The sequence below is a fragment of the Schistocerca americana genome, chromosome X (genome assembly GCF_021461395.2).
Source record: "Schistocerca americana isolate TAMUIC-IGC-003095 chromosome X, iqSchAmer2.1, whole genome shotgun sequence".
Classification (NCBI taxonomy): Eukaryota; Metazoa; Arthropoda; class Insecta; order Orthoptera; family Acrididae; genus Schistocerca; species Schistocerca americana.
In genome coordinates, this window is record NC_060130.1 from 595,393,999 (window position 1) to 595,413,331 (window position 19,333).

At 38.5% G+C, this 19,333-nt stretch overlaps 1 protein-coding gene across 3 annotated transcripts in view; it reads left to right on the top strand.

The window, feature by feature from the left end:
• LOC124555044 (UTP--glucose-1-phosphate uridylyltransferase-like) overlaps nucleotides 1-13,932 on the top strand; it is a 225,491-nt gene extending 211,559 nt beyond the window's left edge. For all 3 annotated transcript variants that reach the window (XM_047128816.1, XM_047128815.1, XM_047128814.1), the window contains exons 10-11: nucleotides 1,039-1,143; nucleotides 13,096-13,932. In XM_047128816.1, coding sequence (XP_046984772.1) covers nucleotides 1,039-1,143; nucleotides 13,096-13,203 — 213 coding nt within the window. In that variant the 3' untranslated portion in view covers nucleotides 13,204-13,932. The remainder of the gene's footprint in view (nucleotides 1-1,038; nucleotides 1,144-13,095) is intronic.
• Nucleotides 13,933-19,333: the final 5,401 nt, after the last annotated feature.

The following is a 19,333-nucleotide window of genomic DNA, read 5'->3' on the forward strand; positions in this document are numbered from 1 at the left end:
ACATTTCTCCTGGGACATCCTGTATATCTTGTTAGCACATGACATGGTTTTTGTTACGTAGTTTGCATTTTAGCTGTTCTTCTTTCACAGTATGTCATCTGCAACCTTAGAGGGCTTAATGCATAAGGTTATTTACAGTAAGGAATATTAGACCATTGTGATTAACCTTATTTCATCCTATGTGAAAAATAGTTTTGTACATTAAGTTCTGTATGGTTGTAGATAACAATCTGTGAAAGAAAACAGCTATAACGTAAAATACACAAAGCCACAAAAACCACAGCATATGTTAAAAAGGTAAATATAAAAAAATCATCTGTTTTAAAATTTGTGAATACTTTTCTTAAAAACTGGAATTCTATATGTGCAGATGCTAAAGTGCAACTTTCCTGTTATCTAATTGCAAGAAAATGTAAAACCCACAGATGATGCTGTAACTTCAGCAAAACTGTCTGGGTAAAAAGAAAAAAAATTGTGTTTGTCTAAGGTGGAACGTATCGAAAAACACATTTATTTGTAAGCAAACCTGGACACAAGAGTGAGCTTCAGCCTCAGTATGGAGGAAAGGTTGATGGAAGACTCAGGTACAGTATAAGAATCCCGAGGATATATAATTCAGCCTTGAAAAAACCCTTGTTCAGATAATTCTTGAGTACCGACAGCCAATCTGGGAACCTTTCCAGATAGGATTAATAGAGAACAAAAAGAAGTTTCTGAAAAGAGCTGTACATTTCATACCAGGGTTGGTTAGTCAAAATGATACTGTCATAGATAGGTACATTCAACTCTACTGCATTTTCATATATTGTGTATTTTTACAGTTTCACTTTCCTGTTGGCCCAAGAATTAATCACTTGATTAAAAAAAAAGATAAAATTTGTGCTCCTAGTCAATCTGTGGATAGAATTCATGCTTAGATGAATATTTTACAACTTATAAGATTTATTTGGAGCTATATATGTATACAGTTACTCTTGCTACAAATTTTGTGTCGAGGTGGACATAGTACATTATACTGTATCTCATATTCATTAACAGGTTAAGGAATTTCTTTCAAGATTTGCCAACATTCCAGACTTAATTGAACTGGACCATTTGACAGTCTCTGGAGATGTTACTTTCGGAAGAGGAGTTTCTCTGAAGGTGAGATGCATGTTAAACTCTTATATGTAAATTCATAAAACATTTGTGGCTCCTTGAATAAGTGTGTAAGTGTTACATCACAAATCCATAGCATTTGGTTTCAAGACTTAATTAATTGTTAGAGGGTTTTTTGTGTCACTTACTACTCTTTTCACTTCTAGCAATGATTTGTAAATGTGAAAAATTCAAAATCGCATGGTGCTTTGGAGTCCATGTTAAACTATAGGCCCCCTTTATCTGGCTGGGTAAATCAGTTCAAAGGGTAGAGTATGACAAGGACGTACCACTTCCAACAGTATAGTACCTAGCAAAGGATGTCATGATGAAATCAGCCTTTGGAATTAGGTTGGGTTAACCCCCACCACATTCTATTTATACAACAACAAGCTTATTTAAAACTGTTAAATGCATAACAAAATTTGTTGGAAAAGGGAGCCTTTTGTAAGAGCTACAGTTTTCTGTACCCACCTTATCACAGGAAATCAGACCTAAATATGGAAATTTGCAATCCTAATCTAACAATATAAAAAATTAAATGATGAGGAAATTTCTGGTAGACTGTAACTAGGGTGTGGGTGCAGCAGTTAGCAGCAATTGAAATCAGGATGATTCCAGGAGTGAAGGATATGTTTCAAGGATAACTCCCGTCTTCATAGTTCAGAAAAGCTGGTGTTGGCAGAAGGATCCAGATGGTACTGGTTGTAAAGTAGCTATTGAACTTGGGCACATTTTGCTCAGCAGTGCGTTCCACTAATGGGTGGCTAACTCTGCTCTTGGCCACATTTAGGCAGTGAAATACCTTCTGATGGATAGTTGGCTGGTGGTCATGCCCACTGAAAATACTATGCAGAAAATGCAACAGAACTGGTATGTGACATGACTCCTTTCAGAGACTGCACTAATGGGATGAGATAAGACAGTGACAAGAGTAGATTCTGGATGTGCTGGGTAGGTGAATCAGGCAGGTCTTGCTCCTGATTTTCTGAAGGGCTGTGGCCCCTGTGGCAAGCGGTTGAGAGTGGAAGTGATATAGGATATAGGAATTGGCCAGGATGTTGTGTAGGTTGGGTAGACGGCAGAATATTGCTTTAGAAGGGATGGGAATGGTTGTGGGTAGAATGTCCTTCATCTCTGGCCATGATGATAGTTAGTCAAAACCCAGGCAAAGGAGGTTCAGTTGCTCCAATGTGGGATGATACTGGGTGATACGGGGAGTGCTCCTTTGGAGCTGGTTCTTGGGGTGGTCAGAGGATTAGTGGTTGTGAAGATATGTCACTGGAAACCTATTTGTGGGCTCAGTTTTAGGGATAGTATCTGTAAATGAAGGTCTTTGTGAGACCTTCAGCAAATTGGGAACGGGAATTATCATCACTACAGATACACTGTCAATGGGTAAACAGACTATATCAAGGCAATTTTTTGGTGCAGAAGGGATAACAGCTGTTAAAATGGAGGTACTGTTGATGGTTAGTGGGCTTGATATGAACAGATGTATGGTTGGAGCTATCAGAGAGGTGGAGGTCAACCTCCAGGAAGGAGGACAAGGTGAAGTGAATGAGAGAGACGGTGTTAAGGCTATGGAGGAATGATAATAGGGTACCTTGCTCCTGGGTCCAGATCATGAATATACCATCGAGCTTACTTTCAATGTTTTTTAAAAATTTTAATAGTTAATGACTTCATCAAGTTCTAGGTCTTCTACATACTTTCACTTCTGTTAGTTTTATGATCTTTATGCCTTTCGCCATTTAAGCATCCATTGTTCTAGGCCTAATTTTTAATATTTTCATACAAAAAATTATACAATTTTATTTTTTGTGTGTTCAAAGCAAGGCCGTATGGCTTTATGCTTTCAAAATTTCACACTTTTTCATCCTAAAATGCTAATTCAGTTTCCACTGCTTTATTTCCACTCTTATAATCTACTATTTTATTCCCTTTTACAGTTTTACACGTCCAGTCAGGTATTTTAAGAGGAAGTTTTTTTACATAATCGATGTTTGGCAATTTTAGTATAAGACCCTTTATTGTTAAACACATAGCATCCCTGCCACTAGTCCTCCTTCCTCTCCCTTGCGTTCTTTCCCCGCTCTCATACCAACTCGCTCCATTTTATTATTTTACTATTTTATTCAGTTTACATTTTACATACACATTTATCTACACTATTAGTATTTTAATGAGAAACTTTACATGGCTATATGTTCTATAATTTTAGCGAGATCCCTCCTGCTAAATTCGTATTTAATTTTACTTTGTTTTAGATCTAAAGATGATCCTAATAGATCAAAAAATGTAGCCTAATTAAACATGTATAACTGATATTGAACAATAAATTGAAATTATTTTAAATCTCAATACATTTGTTGAGTCTCATATAATCAATGTATTGGCTATAGTGAACCTGAGCTAGGGTTTGGTGTTTTGGGACACTAGGGAGGTTTCTTCCAGATGGCCCATAAGCAGCGTGGCATAGGAGGGAGCCAAGTGGGTGCCCATGGCTGTGCTATGAATTTATTTATAATTATATCTTCCCCTTAAAGGAGAAGTAATTGTGCATAAGGATGTGAGGAGAAGCTCAAGTATCCAAAATGAGACAAATTTTTCCATATTTTACTATCCATCATATGCCTCACCACAGCTTATCTTTAAATGAGCTGTGAGTATATGTTTGTCTTGCTAAGCATAGACAAATGGAGCTGACACATCTATTAGCTTTTATTAGCAAAAGTATTTCCTATAGCACCTAATCTGTTAATGCATGTTAAAAAAAAAAAATTCTAAGAGGAAAATGTGAAAACGTGAATGAGAATTTCCACAAAACAGGTTCTCAGTGTGTGAGATAACATTAACAATTTCTGTAAAATGAAAGTTATAGTGGAATATACACTGAGGTGACAAAAGTCATGGGATAGTGATATGCACATACATAGATGACAGTAGTATCATTTACACAAGGTATAAAAAGGCAGTGCACTGTCATTTGTACTCAGGTGATTCTCGTGAAAGGTTTCTGACATAATTTTGGCCGCATGACGGGAACACGAAACAGCCATAGGAGCTAGATGCATGGGACATTCTGTTTCAGAAATCACTGGGGAATTCGATATTCTGAGATCCCCAGCATCAAGAGTGTTCCGAGAATACCACATTTCAGCCATTACCTCCCATCTTGGACAACGCAGTAGCCGACAGCCTCCACCTAGAGAACAAGGGCAGTGGCGACTGCACAAAGTTGTCAGTGCTAGCAGACAAGCAACACTGCATGCAATAACTGCAGAAATCAATGTGGGATGTGCAATGAAGATATATTTCAGGATATTGCTCTGAAATTTGGTGTTAATGGGCTACGGCAGCAGACGACCAAAGTGAGTGCCTTTGCTAACAGCAGTACATTGCCTGCAGTGCCTTTCCTGGGCTCATGACCATATGAAATTGACCCTTGGTCACTGGAAAACCATAGCCTGGTGAGATGAGTCTTAATTTCAGTTGGTAAGAGCTGATGGTAGGGTTCAAGTGTGGTGCAGACACTACAATGTGATGGCCCCAAGTTGTCACCAAGACACTGTGCAATCTGGTGGTGGCTCCATAATGGTGTGGGCTGTGTTTACATGGAATGGATAGGGTTCTCCAGTCCATCTGAACCAATCGTTGACTGGAAATGTTTATGTTTGGCTAATTGGAGGCCTTTCATGGACCTCATGTTTCCATACAATGATGGAATTTTTATGGATGATAACGCACTATGTCACAGGGCCACAATTGCTTTCAATTGGTTTGAAGATCACTCTGGACAATTTGAGCAAATGATTTAGACACCCACCGAACATTTATAGAACATAATCAAGAGATCAGTTCATGCACAGAATCGTGCATCGATAACAGTTTTGCAATTATGGACAGTTATAGAGACAGCATGGCTCAATATTTTTGCAGGGGACTTCCAATGAGTTGTTGAGTACATACCATATCAAACTGCTGCAATGTACTGGGCAAAAGGAGGTCTGGCCTGATATTAGGAGGTATCCTATGACTTTTGTCACCTCAGTGTATACTATTTATGTGGCTGTTGTTTAAAGTGGGCTCTCTAATAGACTTCACATATGACAAATTTAAATAAAAACCATGAACAACATATAATGAGACAGGACCAAAAATGTGATGATTCAAACAATTTCTCATCGCAAATGGGAAGGTAACTCTAATATGGCTGATTGTATTAAAATCTTTTGACAGATTCAGAATCATAGCATATGTTGAGTTTCTTGTGCATGAACAACAATTTCTGTTGGACTAGTTAATAGCAGTGTCAGTAAATTTCTTTTTTCAGAAAATAGTTTGTGCCATAATCAGAAAATTGTGTTTCGCTAGTAAGATTGAAGAAACTGGTGTGTAGTTCTTTGGGTCATGCTAGTCATCTCTGTTGACACTACTTCACTTGTCATTATGAAAGCATGCTGGTTTTTTGCCTACCATTCAGAATTAGCAATGCAATTGAAAATCCTGCAAAATGTGAAATCAGTTTTAATATTATTTTTAGAGGCAGGAAATATCAGTGCTGTCAACATTTATCACAGAACTTATGGTCTTTACAGACTGAGTGTAATGATTGAAGATCTTGTGCGTAATTGGTGTGTCTGTTTAAAAGTGGTAGTGTGAATATACATGATGATGATAGCAGAAGCCACATGAACATGCAAGAATTGTTGTATTACTTGAAACAGGACATTTTTGAATATACCCTCTACAACCCTGACTTGGATTCAAGTGTTTATCACCTCTTCATGCACCTAAAAAGCTGACCTGGCTCCCAGTGCTTTGACTCTAATGAAGAACTGAGTGCAGTCTCAGGCAGCAAACTTCCATGGACTCTTTAAATGTTTCCTAATGTCAGGGATGCCTATTTCTATGTGTGTCGCATAGGAATCTGTGTGACTGTCAAACAATAGTTTTCCTGAATGATTCTTCTGCATGAGTGATTTTTTAAACAAAATTTAGTACATTAGCTTTTCTTTTGCTGTCTTCCATTGCTGCACCAGACTGGGCAATGAGTGACTAATAGAATCCTTTGACCAACTTAGTGATTTTATGCAGGACTATAAGTTGTTGTATGCTTTGATGATTCACCATAGATGTATGAAATTCTACTAACTTTGGCCTGTTGACATTCCTCTGGTCTTTTTTGAGCTGATAGTGCCACAGTGTTTGTTTCCTCAGCTTTTTCCAAATTTTGTTATTAAGCCACAGTGGGCCTTCCAGCCTTAATCAAATGGTTCAAATGGCTCTGAGCACTATGGGACTTAACTTCTATGGTTATCAGTCCCCTAGAACTTAGAACTACTTAAACCTAACTAACCTAAGGACATCACACACATCCATGCCCGAGGCAGGATTCGAACCTGCGACCGTAGCAGTCGCGCGGTTCCGGACTGAGTGCCTAGAACCGCGAGACCACCGCGGCCGGCAGCCTTAATCAACATACTTGGAACATACTTCTCCAGAATATGATTTATATTTGGTTCATACTTCACCTGTAATTCCTCTATGTCCATTATAGCGGAACTGAATATTGTCAATTCATTGTTTAAGTATGATGCTAACAACTGCACATCTGCTTTTTATGGCATAAATACTCTTCTTGCATTCTTGATGGATTTATTAACTTCAGTAACCTTTGTCACTATGTGATGAAATGTTGATAATTAATCCCTGTACTGACACTGTAGATAAGATCAAGACTGACTGTTGCTACAAGGCCTGAAAAATTCCCTTTGTGTGTGTGGGTGTGTGTGCGTGTGTGTGTGTGTGTGTGTGTGTGTTGTTGTTGTTGAACTAGTTGCTCAATGCAGTTTTCAGGAAACTTATTCAGAACTACTCCATAATGTTCTCTGTCCGTATCACCTACAATTTATCTACAGACATCCCAGTCTGTGGTCAGTAATTTAAAGTTGCCTTCAGCTAATATTGCATGATTAGAATACTTTTGCCCTACTGAGGATAGACTTATTTTGAATGAAATGATTCTACAGCTTTTACAGTGAAGTCAGAAGGCTTTTAAAAAGATCTGATGATTAACTTTAATTTGCTAGGCCAGTTGCTCATGTACTAGTTTGCAGTCAGGCTAAGTTTCAACCTAGATAGACACCATATTTTTGTCAATTGCAATGAATGCTCCCCATTCTTTGGTGTCTAATCTGTCTTTCCAATATACATTCCATACCTCGTTAACTATTTTGGAGCTTTCTACTTTGGGTTTCATTCGGCTCTCAGTTCCAAGTGTAATTTGGGTGCGATAGCTCTCTTGGAGGGTAGTACATTCAAGGACTTTGTTATGAATGCTTTAGTAACATGTCATTTATTTATTTATTTACATGTCTAGTTCTGTAGGACCAAATTGAGGAGCAAATCTCCTAGATCATGAAACATGTCAGTACATGAAATTATAACATAAAAGTAATAACAGATGAAATAATATGTTTATGAACCCAAAAAAGTCAAGCCATAAGTTTAAGTAACCACAATCAGCAATATAACATAGAAATCAGCTTAATTTTTCAAGCAACTCCTCAACAGAATGGAAGGAGTGATGCATGAGGAAACTCTTAGGCTTCAATTTGAAAGCATGTGGACTACTGCTAAGATTTTTGAATACTTGTGGTAACTTATTGAAAATGGATGCAGCAGTATACTGCACATCTTTCTGCACAAGAGTTAAAGAAGTGGGATTTCTGCCTAGTGTTAACTGAGTTAAAGCTGCTAACTCTTGGAAATAAACTGATATTGTTAACAAGAAACAACAGTAAAGAATATATACAGGGTGTTACAAAAAGGTACAGCCAAACTTTCAGGAAGCATTCCTCACACACAAAGAAAGAAAATATGTTATGTGGACATGTGTCCGGAAACGCTTACTTTCCATGTTAGAGCTCATTTTATTACTTCTCTTCAAATCACATTAATCATGGAATGGAAACACACAGCAACAGAACGTACCAGCGTGACTTCAAACACTTTGTTACTGGAAATGTTCAAAATGTCCTCCGTTAGCGAGGATACATGCATCCACCCTCCGTCGCATGGAATCCCTGATGCGCTGATGCAGCCCTGGAGAATGGTGTATTGTATCACAGCCGTCCACAATACAAGCACGAAGAGTCTCTACATTTGGTACCGGGGTTGCGTAGACAAGAGTTTTCAAATGCCCCATAAATGAAAGTCAAGAGGGTTGGGGTCGGGAGAGTGTGGAGGCCATGGAATTGGTCCACCTCTACCAATCCATTAGTCACCTAATCTGTTGTTGAGAAGCGTACGAACACTTCGACTGAAATGTGCAGGAGCTCCACCGTGCATGAACCACATGTTGTGTTGTACTTGTAAAGGCACATGTTCTAGCAGCACAGGTAGAGTATCCCGTATGAAACCATGATAACGTGCTCCATTTAGCATAGGTGGAAGAACATGGGGCCCAATCAAGACATCACCAACAATGCCTGCCCAAACGTTCACAGAAAATCTGTGTTGATGACGTGATTGCACAATTGCGTGTGGATTCTCGTCAGCCCACACATGTTGGTTGTGAAAATGTACAATTTGATCACGTTGGAATGAAGCCTCATCCGTAAAGAGAACATTTCCACCAAAATGAGGATTGACACATTGTTGGATGAACCATTCACAGAAGTGTACCCATGGAGGCCAATCAGCTGCTCATAGTGCCTGCACACGCTGTACATGGTATGGAAACAACTGGTTCTCCCGTAGCACTCTCCATACAGTGACGTGGTCAACGTTACCTTGTACAGCAGCAACTTCTATGATGCTGACATTAGGGTTATCGTCAACTGCACGAAGAATTGCCTCATCCATTGAAGGTGTCCTCATCGTTCTAGGTCTTCCCCAGTCACGAGCCATAGGCTGGAATGTTCCATGCTCCCTAAGACGCCAATCAATTACTTCGAATGTCTTCCTGTCGGGACACCTTCGTTCTGGAAATCTGTCTCGATACAAACGTACCACGCCACGGCTATTGCCCCGTGCTAATCCATACATCAAATGGGCATCTGCCAACTCTGCATTTGTAAACACTGCACTGGCTGCAAAACCACGTTCATGATGATGCTACGTACTGATATGCTTGATGCTAGTACTGTAGAGCAATGAGTCGCATGTCAACACAAGCACCAAAGTCAACATTACCTTCCTTCAGTTGGGCTAACTGGCGCTGAATTGAGGAAGTACAGTACATACTGACGAAACTAAAATGAGCTCTAATATGGAAATTAAGTGTTTCCGGACACATGTCCACATAACATCTTTTCTTTATTTGTGTGTGAGGAATGTTTCCTGAAAGTTTGACCATACCTTTTTGTAACACCCTGTATTTTGAGAGGCCAACCCATTACTGAGCCAAAAGTATCCTTTGAGAATGGGAAGAGTTACCCCAAAATATAATACCATTTGACATACGTGAATGAAAATAAGCAAAGTAGGCTAATTTTCATGTCGAATAATCACTTACCTAAGATACTGTTTGAATACTAAAAATAGCAGCATTACGTCTTTGAACAAAACAGTTTACTATCTGTCTGAGCACCTAGCTTTAGCTGGGCCCTAAAGTGCTTGCATCTGTTGGATAGGTTAGTCCTCTTTTGTATGAATGTTGTTTGCCTTTCTTGGAGTTTTTCTACTGAGTGTATAAAAAAATTTCTGTACGTCAGTTCTGCTCAATTTCTGCCCACACCTATTTTAGTTATGTGATGTTAGTCACACACGAAGTAAATAAACAACCCATAGCTGTTAAACAGTTGCATACTTAAGTCTGTACCAGACTTCTGATTATCTCAGCAAGGAGAAATGACTGTAAATGTTTCACGCAACAAAACAACCAGAAAATAGCTTATTTCTTGAAAAATCCTACCCATTTTTCGATTACTCACATCCTAATAAGGTCAAGGCCACAGGAGTGTGTTTTTGGGAGTGTGGCAGGTGCACATACTAAAAGCGACAGTTCACACGGAGCTAAGATATTCACTGCAGCACTTTGCAGAATGCCAGCTACAGCATCCATAGCATAATTCACATGACATCTACTGCAGTTCAACAGGCCATGAGCAAATATTGTCTGTTCCTTGCAGTAGTTTAGTATGGCACCATTAGGCAACAAGCAGTACTAGTCTCTCTGTTCTTTGGAATTCTTCAGTTCAGATATCTTTTGAGACATTGAAGATATTTATAATTTATTTTAACTTGATTATGAGTCATAAGGGATTCATAAAATATTGGCCTGTGTGTTTCCATAGTATTGTTAACCATTGAGAGACACACACTGAATTTTTTGAATATGAAATTGTGACATTTTTGGTTCTGGAATAGTACAGCTCTCCCCGGGTGTTTGTGAGGTATGTGTTCCAACAATTTCTGACAAATACAGAATTCATTGATATCAGAATCCTAGTAATATATCTGTCAAGAATTTCAGTTCTGGTAGAGAAAAAGAAATGTTTCATAAAATCTAGTTTACAGAAGTTGTAGAAGATTACCGAAAATATTATTGTATACCCTCTCTCAGAACTATTATACTCTTTGCAGTGGATTCAGTAAGGAAAAATGCGACCAACATATGCAGCATTTGTGCTGTAATAAATTATGCATTTTTACTAAACTGAAGACATGAAATAGCTTTTAACTTCAAACCATTTTTGGATGGTATTCTAATAGATGGAATGATTAATGTAATACACATACAGAAGTGCAGTGTTCTCAACACACTTGTGCAAGTTAGAGGAACAGTAGAGCAGCACTGAAACAGTGTAAACACACCAACAATATATTATCCACCTGAGTGATCTGTGTGGCTGGGATGATGAAGCAACAGGATTGATGTGTCACACAAGCCATGCTACTATTAAAGTAAAGTCAGTTGCATGCAAAAGGTGCAGTGGTGAATCATGAAACAATGCTTATTCATATTCCATGACTACAATGTGGGTTTTGTATACTGGCCAGTGAAATTAATTTAGTGAATGATTGAATCCACAAATAATGAAGCCACAAATATAAGAGGAGTGATCTAATTCCCCATGAGACAGGTTTGATCAGATAATATTTTGTAGCTTTGACAACGAATTACAGAATAGAAATGCATTTAAATTGAGATTTTCTGTTGTTTTGTGGACTGAATGATGCATTTCCTAGAAGTTCATGCTTGGCTCAACAGCGGAATACTTTGCCCAGATTGGTGTTGGATCAACTGTGTATTACCCTTAAGTGTATTTCAATTAACCACACTGTTATCAGTGTCTGCATGGAGCAGATTTATTTTAGTCTTATGGCTGTGTTAGAAATTTGGCTGTGTCATGGAAAAATGGCACCTTGACATGACCCCATCTCTATGCAACCCCCTCCCATTTATTGTCACCACTCTGTCTATTAAGGATATGTTTCATAATAAAACATCTGCAGATGTTTGGAAAATGTGGGTTTTACATATGCATGTGTTTAGGGGTCATGCTAATGGCCATACCAATGCATGAAACACAGTGGGATGACCATGAATATGAGCCCTTTGGACAAACACAAATAAAAAAATGCTTATTTTGAGTACCTGAATATGAGTGGTTACCAACTCCATACCATTTATGTTTTGTAACTAAACAAAAAATTGAAAGTGAATGATTTCAGTGATTGTATTAGTAGCTAAAATTGTATACCAGTCATGGAATTCCATCTATGTTTGTAATGGATAACAGTGAACTAAACAATGGAAAATCCAGGATGGAATTTAACAATATTATGAAAAGGAAAGTTGTCACTCACCATATAGCGGATTTGCTGAATCACAGATAGGCACAACAAAATGACTATCAAAATATAAGCTTTCAGCCAACAAGGCCTTTGTCTAAAATAGACGAACGTGCGCATGCACATGCACACACACATACACCCCACTGCGCACCCGCCTACCCACCCTATTCTAACAGTGAAAAATCTTGAATGGAATAATAATAATATGAATTAAGATACATTGCAACTCACCACACAGAGGAGATGTTGAATGACAGACAGCCACATTTAAAAATAGACTATTGGATATCATTCAGCTATTCGACAAAGCCTTTCATCAGATGTAAAAACTCTCACACACATAGCCACTGTTGGCCATATGATGTGAGTTGTGTGTATATGGTTAAGAACTGTATTTGTCACTCAATAATATCCAATACTGTACACTCTATCAGTCTGCCACTCAGTGCCTGCTGTACGTGGTGATTAGCATTCTATCTTAATTCACATGATTGTTAATTTTCTGTTCTAGCTATTTGTGATTCTAAAAGCTTCAAAAGTGCATCCCAATTTGCTGTTCCATTTCTAAAATGTCTGTGCTTTAGTACCTGCTTTTTACTATCAGGACCTCTAATTGTGTATGTTTTTGCTGCGTTTTCTGTTTTACATTGGCATAGTTTCTAATGCCAACACCCGTTCCCATACGATATTAATACCCCAGTTAATATCCTTGCCAAAATAATTTTGTTTGTATTTAGTTATGAAAAAAAGAAGGAATCCTAATGTATTCATCTATCAGTCAAAATTTTTTAACGTTTGATGTTGTGGAACATCAATAATTCGCATAGTGTTGAACCTTTAGGAACCTACACAATGTTATTTGCACAAAAAAATTACTGTGATCTCTGAAGATAGTTGTTTTTTCTTACCTGTCAGTCTTGTGTCTTACATTTTCCATAACTGGACGGCAAGTAAAATTGTTAAGCAGTTTATGTGAAATTTATACATTTTATTGAAAATCTTCAGCCAACTGTTTTCAAAAATTAATTATTCGTGCTATGAATGTTTTTATGTTAATAGTGTTATCTTTTGAAATTACTACAATATAAGCTCTTTATTGTAATCCATTTACTTATAACTGCCTTAACAAATTTTCCTGTCTGATTTCAGGGCACTGTCATCATCATTGCAAACCATGGTGATAGGATTGATATCCCATCAGGAGCTTTACTTGAAAATAAAATTGTATCAGGAAATATGAGAATTTTAGATCACTAGATGGAGATATGTGCCTAGAAACATGTATTAGACTCATCTAATAATCGTTAAAATGTGAGAGAATTTAAAGTGGCTGAAGTATGCATGACGCATGTAAATTAAAGTGTGTGTGATTGTGTGTGAGCGTGTGTGTGTGTGTGTGTGTGTGTGTGTGTGTGTGTGTGTGTGTGTGTGTGTGTGTGTGTGTATGTGTGTGTGTGACTTAAATTGTTGCCTTAGTATGCTTTCCAAGCACATACAAATCTGCTGTTAGTTCAGTAGCTGTAAAATAATTGCTATATTGTGTTACAGTATTTCATTATATATAAATAATTTTGAATATTTGTTGTTTTGTTGTTTATAAATGAAGACCAAAATAAAAATAAGGGCATTATTTTATTAAAATTGTTTGCAACTATTTTACTTTAAGGCAAAGACTTGTATTTTCTCTTTTACAGAAAAGAGGGAAAGACAATATCTTGAAAAACAACTAGGAGTTTCCTAGAATTTTGTTGTAGAGAGAACTTAAAGTGAAGCCTATTTATCTATTGCTGTTGTGATCCATAATGGAGTCAACTAAATATTTATGACTTTTACTTTACCATTTAAGTAACTGCTACAACAGATAAAATTTATGATTTTCACTTCTATCTATAATGGAGCAACAAAGGAAGATTTTATGAAATATGGCAGATTTGAAACCAAAAATAAAAGAAAAATGTTTCATGCTGATAGTGTGAAGCACAATAATCGTGTGCAAGAATGTTTTTCCCAATTAATTTATACCTTCAATTAGAAACCTTCTGGTAGGGACCCTTTTACAGAAGGGCAGTATGGTATCCAATGACTGCTCAGTTCCTTAGGACATCCACATTTAAAATTCCTCCTGAAGTCCACAAACCTAACTGTACTCTCAATACTCCATTGTAACTGGTTACTGTGAGGCCACTGAAAGTAGTCCCAGCCTAGTTAACCAACTCCTACTACCCACTGCTCAAAGCCTAACTTCTGCTTCAAACACATCAACCAGTTCTTCAATAGCCTACCTCATTACCAAACAGTTTGAGACATAGCTAACTGGAATTACTCCATTTGTTATGATTTCAGCTCCTGATAATATCTAAAATATTTTCCCTGACCTTTATATTACATGGATACAGTTGCTTACATAATTCATATGACACTAATTTTTTCTGTGCTCATTCTTCTAATGTATGTAATTTTAAAGGGAAGTGTTGCTAATCGAAAGATATGGCTAACTGAACTTTTGATTGCAATAAGATTTAGCAAATATTGTTTGAGCTAATACATATTTATAAATTTAGTGACACCACATATTATAGAGAATTGCGTTCTGACTTTTCAGTAATATAGTTAAAATTCTGCAAAATTAAGTAACTTACAAGACAATTAACATTGATGTTCAGAAGTAGTTACATTTTCCATTGCTGGTGTGGCCTCTGTTCTTGTTAGATTCCAATCTTTGCCATATACTTTTTTAACCCAATTTTTATGCACAAGGTGGCCTATTTCATTAATTAAAAAACTAAAATCCTTCTGAACAGGCCATGAAGGCCCAACGGTACCGAGCGGCCACCGTGTCACCCTCAGCCCATAGGCCTCACCGGATACGGATATGGAGGGGCATGTGGTCAGAACACCGCTCTCCTGGCCGTATGTCAGTTTCCAAGACTGGAGCCACTAATTGTCAATGAAGTAGCTCCTCAGTTTGTCTCAAAAGGGCTGAATGCACCACGCTTGCCAACAGCACTCAGCAGACAGGATGGTCACCCATCCAAGTGCTAGCCCAGCCCGACAGCGCTTAACTTCAGTGATTTAACGGGAACCAGTGTTACCACTGCAGCAAGGCTATTGGCATTTCATTCATTAATGAAGCCATTAATTAGATTTTTGCATAATTTTCAATGTGACAGCTATACCTGTTAATAGGGTATTACCAATGTGGATGCATAAAATGATTTCATACAAAACTTCCTGGCAGATTAAAATTGTGTGCCGGACAGAGACTCGAATTTGGGACCTTTGCCTTTCGTGGGCAAGTGCTCTACCATCTGAGCTATCCAAGCATGACTCACACCCCGTCCTCACAGCTTTACTTCCGCTAGTACCTCGTCTCCTACCTTCCAAACTTCACAGAAGCTCTCCTGCGAAAATTGCAGAACTACCACTCCTGGAAGAAAGGATAATGCGAAGACATGGCTTAGCCACAGCCTGGGGGATGTTTCCAAAATGAAATTTTCAGTTTACAGCGGAGTGTGCACTGATATGAAACTTCCTGGCAGATTAAAACTGCAGCACCATTCCGACTGCGATTACCATCCCCTGAAAGGTATTTAAATTACACTGAAAACTGTTATCATCATTTCCTCAGGAATGGTTGATCATTTACTGATAAGTCAAGACATGTGTCAGCTTATTTTGACTCCTCTTAGATGCAGTGAAGTTTGTGGGAAATTGGGGTTAGGGTACTTGTCGTGTTCTCATAAGCGAAATATTGCTCTGTAATTTTTTTATGGATATTTGAAAGACAGTGTGTTTGTGGAGGCGTATAAAGTAAATATAAACTGCATTATGTGCCACACTTAAATCATTTTGTTTTGGTGATTTGTTAGAGCTACTACTTATCCTTCAACAGTGCTTCTAAAAACTGTGCTTCAATAACGTTACAATTTATCTGATGAATTCTGCACTGACTGTATATACATTTACACATATATCTGCATCATTCCTCCCAAGCCAGCTAATGGTGGGTGGCGGGGGATACGTCTTTTACTCCTAACTGATCCCCCCCCCCCCTTACCGCTTCACTGTTCCATTCGTGCAGCATCCGGAGTACACTCCTCCTTTAGTTCAATAACGAAACATAAAGTCCCAACAACGGGTCCGATAACGAAATATGGGCAGCCGAATACGGCAGAAAATACGCGTTTGATGCCCTCGGTGCCGGCTTCGGATCTCAATAACTAAATAAATATTGGCCGTCGCAATATCTACTTGCATCATGCACACTAAATTCCTTATTTAGTTTAATAACAAAACGGGAAGCCAGATTAACTGTCCGATTACGAGTGTAACGGCAAATGAATATCGCCAAAAATAGGTAATAGGTGCATTCGGTCGCTAACTTCGGAGGTCAGTAACTAAATAAATATCCGGCGCCGGAATACGTCAGTTGCTGCATACACAGTACACTCCTTATTTAGAGAAGATGGGTAAGTTCTTCGTAATGCTCGACAAGTATTTGTATTGGCGTGTCCTCTTAGCAGCTTACTTCCGTGCGGCCTATTGGTGGCTGTTATTTAACCTACCTGTGGCGGAGGACAATGATCCACATTTCTGGGTATCGGCGTAGCTCAGAGACCATTATACTGCGCGTCTCACAGACTCTGAAGAAGAGATTATAGAGGTTTGGAAATCTCGAAGGAATACTGGAAGTAAAGAGGCAATTATGGACGCGTTAATTCTCTTTCTGAAACAGCCATAGCAACGGAATGTAGACTGAGAGGTATTATTTGTAGCGTCTACGCTGCTAGCAGAGAAAAAAAGACTTAATAATTACAATGTTAGCACACTAAGCTATGATTCAATTTGAAATTACTACCACGACAATGTCTGTAACTTTTCAATTTGAAGTTAAGAAGAAGTTTCAGCAAAGTATTCATTTACAACAAATAGTAATAAACAAAAATAAAAATAGTTGGACGTGTTGGTAGCAAAAAAAAAATTAAGAAATGACAATAGTTAAGTTTAATGTAAAAACAGTAGAAGGTACAAATACAAAAATAATTACAAAATTATTACAGATCCAAAATACTAACCCAGGAATTAAAAGACATTACAGTAGTTCACTAGCAAAACAAAGACAGACGCCGTTAGTTTACAGTTTCGCTCGTGCTGCTTTATTTAAAATTAGTAAGTTTTTTTCTCGCTGCGGTCTCAGTAATTATTTTTCCATTCTTGGTCTACTCATTCTGAAGGCCGAAATACGATATGACGTTATTGAAATTCTTCAGCCGTTCGAATGTCAGATCCTATCTTATTGTTACACCAGTTCTCGCTAATTTGTTTCTTCTGGCTGAAGATCTCCGCCTTTATTCGGTATGAGACAAACTTTTTAATTAATGACCAAGGTTTTGTAGCGTTTTATACTCTTCGTCGCACCCTATGGCTCCTATCAATATAGTTTTCATGTGCAACCTGTTTGAGCAGGTTGTCTTTGTGTTTTACATCATTTTCAGGTACAGCAAACAGAAGCAGGTTATTTCGACTTTGACAAAGTTCTAGTTCCACTGTGTAAAGGAGATAGTTCTTTCCTTAAACTTGGATCTTCTTTTCATACCCAAGACACGTACCTTTTAAGTCACTAACTTCTGCATACTTTTGGAACAGTTTCTTGAACTGGCAGAGCACCCAGTCAGATTGAGGATGTCTTTCCACTGGAGCGTGCCAATCCCCAGAGCTGGACTCGCTATACATGGAACCGAACAGAAGGCTCACCGTCCACTGAGGGCATTTGCTTGTGCCCCGACGCTGCGTGTGCTGTTTGCATGCTTCCTGTGTGACATTTCCAATGTAGAATGTCAAATCAAACACCTTTCAGGCGTCTAAATTTCCAAGATGTTATTTTATTGAGCTGCCAGTTTCGACAATATATTACACCATGTTCAGGCCTCCTGACCGACGTATAGGAAGATTCCAACCTCGGTTCCGGTCAAAATAGGGGCCAGCATTCTAAGACTGGTCTCTGTAGATTTCTGCTTGAGACAGCGATCACTTCAAACATCATCTGCTGACTAAGGTGATGTCTGAAGCTACCGCTGTCTCAAGCAGAAATCTACAGATACCAGTCCTTGAATGCTGGCTCCCATTTTGACTGGAACCAAGGCTGGAATCTTCCTACACGTCGGTCAGGGGTCCTGAAGATGGCGTAATATATCGCCGTAACTGGCAGACCAACAAAATAACAATTCGGAAATTTAGACTGCTCGAAATGCCGTGTGGCTAGGGCCTCCCGTAGGGTAGACCGTTCGCCTGGTGCAAGTCTTTTGAGTTGACGCTTCTTCGGTGACTTGCATGTCGATGGGGATGAAATTAAGGTGATAAGGACAACACAACACCCAGTCCCTGAGAGGAGAAAACCTCCGACCCAACCGGGAATCGAACTCGGGCCGTTAGGTATGACATTCCGTAGCGCTGATCACTCTGCTACCAGGGGCGGACATTTAGATGGCTGAAAGGTGTTTAATTTGGCATTCTGTACTGAACAGCCGAGGTTCCGAACCTTCTCTCAAAAATGGATGCACGGAGACTATTACCAGTGTAGGTTGGTGATGTTAAAATGAGATACTACAACGTAATGCCTTTCAAAGGATTTTCGGACGTTGGCTATGCCGCATTTCATATCGCGCAGGATTAAAAGACAGGACGTGAGCTATGAAGACGTTGACTTCAATGATTCTGGAGCCCTCTCTGGCTTCGAGGAAGTCACCAGTATTGCGAGGCATCCTGCTAGAAAGGCAATTGTGCGACGACTTCATAAATGGTGGGAGAAAAATATGGATGGAATACAACAAAAGGCGAAAGGCCACCAAAAAGAAGTGAATGCAATGTCTAATCGGAATAATCAATCAGCGTCATTTAATAATGAAGTAGTCATAGTTGATTTAGTATTTATTACCTGTGGTCTTCAAAGTACGCAAAACATTGATAAAGAGAGGTTCTCGACGGCCCTTAGACCAAAGCTTACTGGGATGAAGTTACCTTGTGTCACGTGTTTTAAAGGACTACACGAACGGAAGGCACAATACCGACCGTATTACAATTATGTTTGCTATTCAAATTACAAATATAGCAACTCAACGACTTTAAAGTTCGGCTGCGTTCTTAACAACGAAATCCTCGTTTATGTGGGCTACAACTGATGTAATCGGAAATGACACAAATCAGGTAAACAGTTCTATGCTCTCAAAGGTGTCGAGAGTGAAAGTATGAAAAGTTTTTATGTGACTACGACACATAAAATTGGAAACCACACACATCAGGTAAAACAATTCTATGCTCTAAGACGTATCCAGAAAGACATGATGGAAAATCTTGCTCTGAGCAGTAATATGCAAGATGCATGGAAATT